Source organism: Trichomycterus rosablanca, chromosome 11, assembly GCF_030014385.1.
Source record: "Trichomycterus rosablanca isolate fTriRos1 chromosome 11, fTriRos1.hap1, whole genome shotgun sequence".
Classification (NCBI taxonomy): domain Eukaryota; kingdom Metazoa; phylum Chordata; class Actinopteri; order Siluriformes; family Trichomycteridae; genus Trichomycterus; species Trichomycterus rosablanca.
Window position 1 is genome coordinate 36129497 of NC_085998.1, and position 10280 is coordinate 36139776.

At 44.0% G+C, this 10280-nt stretch overlaps 1 protein-coding gene across 1 annotated transcript in view; it reads left to right on the forward strand.

Annotated features, from left to right (window-relative positions):
• The window catches only part of hgfb (hepatocyte growth factor b), a 53438-nt gene extending 46658 nt beyond the window's left edge, over window positions 1-6780 (forward strand). Inside the window, exon 18 of the mRNA XM_063004281.1 lies at window positions 518-6780. Within this exon, the coding sequence (XP_062860351.1) occupies window positions 518-700 (183 nt within the window). The 3' untranslated portion in view covers window positions 701-6780. The remainder of the gene's footprint in view (window positions 1-517) is intronic.
• Window positions 6781-10280: the final 3500 nt, after the last annotated feature.

Sequence of the window (10280 nt, forward strand, 5' to 3'; positions counted from 1 at the left end):
CACCTCGCCTGGTTGACGTCACTGGCGCTATACGCCTGGTTGCCAGATTCAGGGTTTTTTCAGCCAAATTGGACTTAATTCAAAATTGTTTTGCATAGTTTGTACCTACCTCAGAAATAAAAAGGCATTCATTATTTAGATAAATAAAAGATAAGCACAAATACAGTACTGTATTTTATTTTTTAAGAGAAATAATGAAAAGAAATTGTCATAACTTCAGTTTAAAAAAATCGGGAAAAAATCGTAGTGTGAACCCAGTATCGTGAATCGCATCGCATCGTGGGTGGAGTGTATCGTTACATCCCTAGTAATGTGTGTTTATATCTCCTTAGGAAAATGTTTTGACAAAAATAAAATATACACAATCAAGCCCAAGTTAAATTTGACATAAAATTGAATTTAAGCTGCATGTTTGAACAAAGCCTACAACACATTCACTAACTTTATAATAACAAGATTGTCACACTCAATAACTAATGTTCAAATACATGTTTTATCCCCATTGTCTCTCTGACAGAAAGACTACGGTGGCCCGTTGGTGTGTCAGGATAAGGGCAGCAAGGTCATAGTGGGCGTAAGCATCCATGGCAGAGGGTGCGCTCGCCACAACCGACCGGGCATCTTCGTCAACGTGGCGCAGTATACAGGATGGATTCATAAAGTGTTCAAGACGTACCCGTATTCAGACTATAATTACTGAAGCTGAACGGCAGAGGATGTTGAACTGGGTAGCCGTGAGAATTTGGACAATACCAAAACTCGGAAGGCAAAAGCAGTGCAAACCATTTTCTAACAGTTCTAACATTCATCCAAAGTAAGTGATAAAAACAGTGTACAGTGTACAGTATCTGTAAAGATATGTCCACAACCTGGGGTTGAATAATTGGGTAATATTGTGAGGGTTACTATTACAGCGAGATCTCACTGAGCAAAAACTGAGAGAGGAGGAAAATAAGGACTGATAAGAAAGAAACTAGAGATGGACTATGGAGGGGAACTTCTTCACACCTCATTTAAACCCTTACTATATACAGAGGTAAAATAATACCTGACAGTATTGGCTGTTCCAGAATCTTTTGTATAAATTGTAAAATATCTTGTGTACAATATTCCTAGAAGACTTTTTTTTTCTTTTATGCTCCTGATAATACTTGAATACACACATACAACACACAGCGTCAGTTCTATAGCATTTCCATGTTCAAGGTATTGAAGGCTCAGTTTGCTTTACAAACTGTGTTATAATACGGTGTTACTGTATTCAGATCATATGCTGTGTTTGATTTATTATCGGAAGCCATAGAAGGGTTATGTGTTGTAAATAGTGTAGGCATCACTCCAGATGCTTGGGTAGGTCTCATAGACCTTTTAAGAGGGTTGTAAGATATTTTCCTTTTTTCAATTTGTTCTGTTTTTCATTATTTTTTTTTTTAACTATTCTTAATGAAATTAAATGATGTTTCAACAGAATATTGATCACAGTGGGCTAGATTTATAAAAGTGATGAGGTACCGTGCTGATTGCCCTTTGACTCAAACATAGTCTGTGCTTAAAATGCATATAAAACATCTGTCCAGTTTACTAAAGCTGTAGCTAATCACAAAAAATGGTCTACTTAGCATGCCCTGAGTTTAAAAGTTGCTGTGAAATGTTGGGAATCTTTTAAAACCATATTTAAACCATAAATATTTAGAAGCTACATAGGAAAATGACATTTTCTAAGGAAGAACCATATTATTAATGCTAATCTGGATGCAGACGGCACGCTGGCTTAGTGGGTAGCACTGTCGCCTCACAGCAAGAAGGTCCTGGGTCCTTTTCTGTTCGGAGTTTGCATGTTCTCCCTGCAGGAGCTCCGGTTTCCTCCCACAGTCCAAAAACATGCAGTGAGGTTAATTGGAGACACTGAATTATCCTATAAATTCAATGTGTGTGTGTGTGTGTGTATATGTGTCTGCCCTGCGATGGACTGGCACCCTGTCCAGGGTGTTACTGTGTGCCTTGCGCCCATTGAAAAGCTGGGATAGGCTCCAGCACCCCCCTTCCCGCGACCCTATTTGGATAAGCGGATAAGAAAATGAATGAATGAATGATCCGGATGCCAGGCTTCAGATCCCCTTCATGGTGCTATGATCAGGGTTGCCAAATATGTTCCAAAACCTGCCATGACCAAGTATCTGTAAAATAGATCACTAATTCAATGTTTATAAATCTCCCAGCCTAAATAAAACAAGGACCTGGCAAGCACTCCCGGCACCGCTGCTGTGGCTAATTTGCACCAGGTTTTGTGAGGTGTCAGAAATAACGTGAATCAAACATGTCATGTCTTAAATTCTTTCATTCCCTAACTGCCTACTTTTTGTGGTGTCCTTCCTCATTTGCAGAAGAATACAGATAGCCCAGTTTGCCAAGGTCTCGTGGTATAGACTGCACATTTAGTCTCCTGGTCCAGCTCTGTTAGATTTGTTCCCAAGCAGCTGTGCCTTAATTCTGGTGCAAAACATCTTTTCACACTAAAACCAGATTATTCTGTGGTCTGAGTATTCAACTGGTTCATAAACAGCATACATACATCATAGATAGATAGTAATTAAAGTAAAGCAATTATTACATTACAAAAAGTACGATGCAAGAAGGTCCTGGGTTCGATCCCCAGGTGGGGCGGTCCGGATCCTTTCTGTGTGGAGTTTGCATGTTCTCCCCATGTCTGCGTGGGTTTCCTCCAGGAGCTCCGTTTTCCTCCCACAGTCCAAAGACGTGCAAGTGAGGTGAACTGGAGATACTAAATTGTCTAAGACTGTGTTCGATATAACCTTATGAACTGATGAACCTGTGTAATGAGTAACTACCGTTCCTGTCATGAATGTAACCAAAGTGTAAAACATGACGTTAAAATCCCAAATAAACAAACAAACTAACAAACATTATAAAAAGTACGATAAAACACCTGTAATTCAGCTTTTTCATCAAGTTTTACTGTCATACTTCAATCTGTGGCTGTATTTTATTTAAAATCTTTTCTTATTTAACATCAAGTGCTCTAAAATAACAGTATATACAAACAGTATACTGTTTGATGTGATGTGCATTAAAAAAGGAGATACAAATTTGGGACATAGACTTTCACAAGGTTCTAAAAGTTTTTAGTGAGTATCAAAAGAAATAAAAGAAAAGAATTTAAATGACTGTACTGTATTAAAAAAATAAAATAAATAAATAAAACAAATGTAAGAATCTTTTGCTGGAAACACACTGGACAGGTCAACAGTCCATCACAGGGCAGGCACACACACACACACACACACACACACACACACACACACCCACACACAACACTTTCAGTAGCTCCAATTGACCTGTCTGCATGTTTTTGGATTTGTGGGAGGAATCTCACGCAGACACGGAGAACATGCCAACTCCACACAGAAAGGACTTTTTTTTTTTTTTAATAAATCGACCTCCAAATAAGTGTCCTGGGCTGAGTGTGTGGAGCATTATTCGGTTTAATCACTAATGCCACTGGCAAGGCAGGATTTTGCTCTGCAGGACAGAGTTCACCCTTGACTATACACAGTAAATGCAAAAAGAAGCCTAGAGTTAAGTTTCTCTTGTGTGATAATGTATGGCTCTAACAGTTAGAGCCCCAAACAATGTCAGCTTGTCAACAAGCCAATACCACTCTGAACATTGGCTTTAAGAGCTTGCTTTCAGAGCACTTCACAGAGCATGTTTCAACAGAATATTGATCACAGTGGGCTAGATTTATAAAAGTGATGAGGTACCGTGCTGATTGCCCTTTGACTCAAACATAGTCTGTGCTTAAAATGCATATAAAACATCTGTCCAGTTTACTAAAGCTGTAGCTAATCACAAAAAATGGTCTACTTAGCATGCCCTGAGTTTAAAAGTTGCTGTGAAATGTTGGGAATCTTTTAAAACATATTTAAACCATAAATATTTAGAAGCTACATAGGAAAATGACATTTTCTAAGGAAGAACCATATTATTAATGCTAATCTGGATGCAGACGGCACGCTGGCTTAGTGGGTAGCACTGTCGCCTCACAGCAAGAAGGTCCTGGGTCCTTTTCTGTTCGGAGTTTGCATGTTCTCCCTGCAGGAGCTCCGGTTTCCTCCCACAGTCCAAAAACATGCAGTGAGGTTAATTGGAGACACTGAATTATCCTATAAATTCAATGTGTGTGTGTGTGTGTGTGTGTGTGTATATGTGTCTGCCCTGCGATGGACTGGCGCCCTGTCCAGGGTGTTACTGTGTGCCTTGCGCCCATTGAAAAGCTGGGATAGGCTCCAGCACCCCCCTTCCCGCGACCCTATTTGGATAAGCGGATAAGAAAATGAATGAATGAATGATCCGGATGCCAGGCTTCAGATCCCCTTCATGGTGCTATGATCAGGGTTGCCAAATATGTTCCAAAACCTGCCATGACCAAGTATCTGTAAAATAGATCACTAATTCAATGTTTATAAATCTCCCAGCCTAAATAAAACAAGGACCTGGCAAGCACTCCCGGCACCGCTGCTGTGGCTAATTTGCACCAGGTTTTGTGAGGTGTCAGAAATAACGTGAATCAAACATGTCATGTCTTAAATTCTTTCATTCCCTAACTGCCTACTTTTTGTGGTGTCCTTCCTCATTTGCAGAAGAATACAGATAGCCCAGTTTGCCAAGGTCTCGTGGTATAGACTGCACATTTAGTCTCCTGGTCCAGCTCTGTTAGATTTGTTCCCAAGCAGCTGTGCCTTAATTCTGGTGCAAAACATCTTTTCACACTAAAACCAGATTATTCTGTGGTCTGAGTATTCAACTGGTTCATAAACAGCATACATACATCATAGATAGATAGTAATTAAAGTAAAGCAATTATTACATTACAAAAAGTACGATGCAAGAAGGTCCTGAGTTCGATCCCCAGGTAAGGCGGTCCGGATCCTTTCTGTGTGGAGTTTGCATGTTCTCCCCATGTCTGCGTGGGTTTCCTCCAGGAGCTCCGTTTTCCTCCCACAGTCCAAAGACGTGCAAGTGAGGTGAACTGGAGATACTAAATTGTCTAAGACTGTGTTCGATATAAACTTATGAACTGATGAACCTGTGTAATGAGTAACTACCGTTCCTGTCATGAATGTAACCAAAGTGTAAAACATGACGTTAAAATCCCAAATAAACAAACAAACTAACAAACATTATAAAAAGTACGATAAAACACCTGTAATTCAGCTTTTTCATCAAGTTTTACTGTCATACTTCAATCTGTGGCTGTATTTTATTTAAAATCTTTTCTTATTTAACATCAAGTGCTCTAAAATAACAGTATATACAGTATACTGTTTGATGTGATGTGCATTAAAAAAGGAGATACAAATTTGGGACATAGACTTTCACAAGGTTCTAAAAGTTTTTAGTGAGTATCAAAAGAAATAAAAGAAAATAATTTAAATGACTGTACTGTATTAAAAAAATAAAATAAATAAATAAAACCAATGTAAGAATCTTTTGCTGGAAACACACTGGACAGGTCAAGGACAAAGGACTTTTTTTTTTTTTTTTATAAATCGACCTCCAGATAAGTGTCCTGGGCTGAGTGTGTGGAGCATTATTCGGTTTAATCACTAATGCCACTGGCAAGGCAGGATTTTGCTCTGCAGGACAGAGTTCATCCTTGACTATACACAGTAAATGCAAAAAGAACCCTAGAGTTAAGTTTCTCTTGTGTGATAATGTATGGCTCTAACAGTTAGAGCCCCAAACAATGTCAGCTTGTCAACAAGCCAATACCACTCTGAACACTGGCTTTAAGAGCTTGCTTTCAGAGCACTTCTGATACTTATTATATTGGTTTATATGAAGGATGAATTTAACTTGTGTGAGTTTGAAGACACAGAGCTTTATATAAGCAGTGCTAAAAATAGCCAAGGAAAATCATTTCATATAAATATCTACATGAAGCTACAGTTTTTGTAATTTTATTAATTTATTATTTTTATTAACAGCATCATCCAGGTCAGGATTGCAGTGGGTCCACTCACTTGCGTAAAGGGGCAATTTAGAGCAGCCAGTCCACCTCGTTCTCAAGGTTTTTAGGTTTTTAGAGGTGGAAGAAAACTAGGGAGTCGTGGACTGAACCCAGGTTTTTAGGGCCCATGTTATGTGAGTCTATGACACTCACAACTATAATACTGACTCTGAGGCAAATTTTAAAGGCCTACTACTTATGCTCGTTCTAATGGATGTGAATCTGATGTTTGTCTGAACACAGACAGCACTGATGGCAAACCCTACCAGATTGTATAATACAGTTTGCATGATGCTTCTGTTTCTGTAAGACAAATTATAAATGGTACATAAATGTTTTTTTAGGAGTGGTACTGGTTGAAACATTTAGCCTACCTAGTTGTCCAAGTATGCTCTCCTTTGTCAAGGACGGACAACCAAGCAAAGAAATAAATGTAGGTACTGCAGCTTTAAGCTTTAATGTAGCCCACAGTCACAGTAGTGAAAACCAGCTCCAGTGTCTTTAAAAAAAAAACCCTTTGTATACTTCATCATTTTTCATCGTTACCCAAATATTGAATGTACAGTGCTGCTATCTCCAAAACAAGGTTGTAAATGTTGTCTCTGTACAGTGTTTTCTTCCATGCTGTTCTGGTATGGATATATTCATTCACCTGTATTGTAATAATAATTCATTATTCTGACAGCTGTATTTATCTGCTTATGCTGTTCACTGTTTATTAAACTCTGTTATGTGCCTTTACTCATGAATACTTGTTTATTATGTCTATAATTAAATAAAAGTTAAAGTTAAAAGGTTTGTTAGTTTCTGCGACACTTGTCAATTCGTTAATAAGAAATGGTGTAATTCTGCCCTCTTGTGGTGGAAAGCGTTTATTTCATCCACAACATTTAATATCTGTTGTCACCACTTAACCGAGGTCTGATTCATAAGCGAAGGCTCACGAGTGTTGCCAGATTGGGCGGTTTTACGCGAAATTGAGCGGATTTTGTTGGAAATTGGTGGGTGGACAAAATTTGGGCTGGTTTGTAATCATTTGGCGGCTTAAAATATAAATTAAAAAAAAACTATTGCTTTCTAAAGCAGCTAGAATATAAATATGCCTACCTTCTCCCACCACATCCAACTCGTTGTCAAAAGTTGGATTGACCGGTAATTCAGGTTAAATGTACAGTAGAACAACAACCAAACAGAATATATAATACAAATAAAATATAAATATATTGTGGCGTTTGCGAAGAAGAGACGGAGTCGCGAGTTGACATGACAACAGGATCAGCTCTTTATTGTTTACACGGATTAAGACACGTGTGAACACACACCCAATTCCCCGCTATTGCAGCCACGTTATTCCTAGCCCCGTGCTACACAGTCACGGTAGGTTTTAGATTCAACATGTAATTAAACAAATACACTATGCGCAAACTAACATCATTAAACAGAACACCAAACAACATAAACAAACCCCATAAACATGTACACAAAGAACGCAACAGTTATTAACACCGCGGCCGCGAGTCCCTCTGGGTAACGCTCGCTCCGCCCTCCCCCCTAATCCACAGTGGCGGACGCCACACAGCCCCCCTCCCAAAAGTCAACCGTCCCGGTGACTCACTCAACCCCCAACAAAATCCCGAAACCTGCACGGCGGTCTCCGTTCGCGCCGCGGTCTATCCACCACGGCCTCAGGGCGTTCTGGAGCCGGTACTGTAACTGCCACATTCGAACTCCGCTCAGTGTCTGGTACCTTGGGCCTGTACGGGGCCAACCGATCACGATGCACCACCATACGCCTTCTCCCCCAACAAATACGGTAGACCACCTCCCCTAAACGACCCTTCACGGTGCAGGGCCCGACCCACGCGGACTGTAGCTTTGGGCAACGACCTTTCTTACGGCGAGGGTTGTGCAGCCAGACCTCGGTGCCAGGCATGAGAGGCTCCCCGACACAGCGCATATCGTAGGCCCGCTTCTGCTTCACCCCTGCATCCGCCTGATGTGTCCTGGCCAGCTTGTGCACTCTTTGCAAACGGGACATGAGCTCTGAGACAAAGATTGGTCCCGGTACAACACCACTTTCCCCATCCGGAGGTGCCCCAAAAACTAGATCCACAGGTGTCCGTAGCTCTCGCCCAAACATTAACATGGCTGGAGTGAACCCTGTCGTCTCTTGAACGGCCGAGCGGCACGCGAGAAGTACCACAGGCAATTGCTTGTCCCAATCCCGCTGGTTCTCTGCGGTCACTACGGCTAATTGCGTGGCCAAAGTCCTATTAAAGCGTTCCACTAGGCCGTCGCTCTGTGGATGAAGTGGGGTTGTCCGGGTCTTGCGCACCCCAAGCCGGCGACAGACTTCACTCATCACCTCGGACTCAAAGTTCCGGCCCTGGTCGCTGTGTAGTTCTTCAGGGACTCCAAAGCGGCAGAAAAACTCCCCTACCAGCCGCTCTGCTGTTGTGTTTGCACTTTGGTCCGGCACAGCATAGGCCTCCGGCCACTTGGTGAAGTAGTCCATGGCCACAAGCACATAGCGGTTCCCCGAGTCTGTCACCGGAAACGGCCCCAAGATGTCCACAGCCACTCTCTCCATCGGTGCACCTGACCGCATGGGTTGAAGCGGGGCCCTTGCTCGCTGTGGCGGCCCCTTCTTTGCCGTGCACGTGTCGCAGCAATGAACAAACAGCTCAACATCAGTACGACAGCCAGGCCAGTAAAACCGCTGCCGCAGTCGCCTCAGAGTCTTGGTGACCCCAAAGTGCCCCGAGCCCGGTGTACCATGCATGACCCGCAGTACCAACGTTCTCAGGGTGCGTGGGACAACAGTCTGTACAACCCGGCCCCCTGGTACCGGTTCTTCCCAAACCCGGCACAAAAGTCCTTTTTCGAGCCTAAGACTGTCCCAGTTCGAGCGCAAGGCCTTCGCCACTGGTCCGTGCGGTAATATCTCGGCCCAATCTGGTCGGTGTGATGCGTCCAGCCCCTGTAATGCCCAGGCGAGCTCTGGGTCAGACATCTGTGCCAGTCTAAAATCCTCAAGAGACATCTGTTGGAGACAAAGAACCGGTGGGTCCGCCACTGTCACGGCTGCACACTGTCCAACATATCTGTCCTCCGCGCGCAAACAGTAGCGGCAGTCAGTGTCCACACAAGGCCGACGGGATAAGGCGTCTGCGTTGCCATGCCGCTGGCCAGCCCGATGTTCGATCCGGAAACTGTACTCTTGCAGCCTGGCAATCCATCTCGCCAGCTGCCCCTCTGGTTCCCGGAATCTCATCAGCCACATGAGCGATGCATGGTCCGACCGCAACACAAAGGGTACTCCGTACAGGTAATGGCGGAAATGCCTCAGGCCAGCAACAACAGCCAGCAGCTCCCGACGTGTCACGCAATAGTTCCGCTCTGCTTTGTTCAGACGCCGGCTGAAGTAGGCGATGACACGCTCGGCTCCATCCTGCAACTGGGACAGTACAGCCCCCAGCCCATGGTTACTGGCGTCGGTGTCCACAATGAAACCCTCACCCGGCCTCGGGTATGCCAGGATCGGTGCGTTACACAGCCGCTGCCGCAGAGAACAGAATGCATGATCGGCGTCCTCCGACCACCGGAATTTAACCCCACCCCCGGTCAGATGGTGCAAAGGAGCCGCGATGTCTGCGAAGCCTTTCACAAACCGCCTGTAGTAAGACGCGAGGCCCAGGAAGCTCCGCAGCTCCCTGAGGTTCCTGGGGGTCGGCCAGTCCTGCACAGCCTCCGTCTTCCCAGGGTCTGTCTCAATACCCGCCCCACTGACAACATGCCCAAGGAAGTTCACGCGCCGCTGAAGGAAAGAGCACTTCCCGGGGTGCAGCTTCAGATTGGCCGCTTGGATCGCTGTCAGGACTAGTTCTAGATTAAACATGGCCCCGTCGAACTCTACTGCGTGCACGAGTACGTCGTCCAAATACACCACATACTTGTCACGGGGGATGTCTGCCAGGACCCGATCCATTAGGCGCTCAAACGTGGCCGGGGCATTGCAAAGTCCAAAGGGAAGGACGTTAAAATGCCATAGCTCCGTTCCCAACGTGAAGGCGGTCTTTTCCTTGGCACCTGGGGCTAAAGGCACCTGCCAATACCCACTGCGTAGATCCAGAGAGCTAAACCAGGCAGAACCAGACAGTCGGTCGAGTGCATCATCAATCCGCGGGAGTGGGTAGGAGTCCATTTTGGTCACAGCATTCAACCTGCGATAGTCAACGCAGAATCTCCA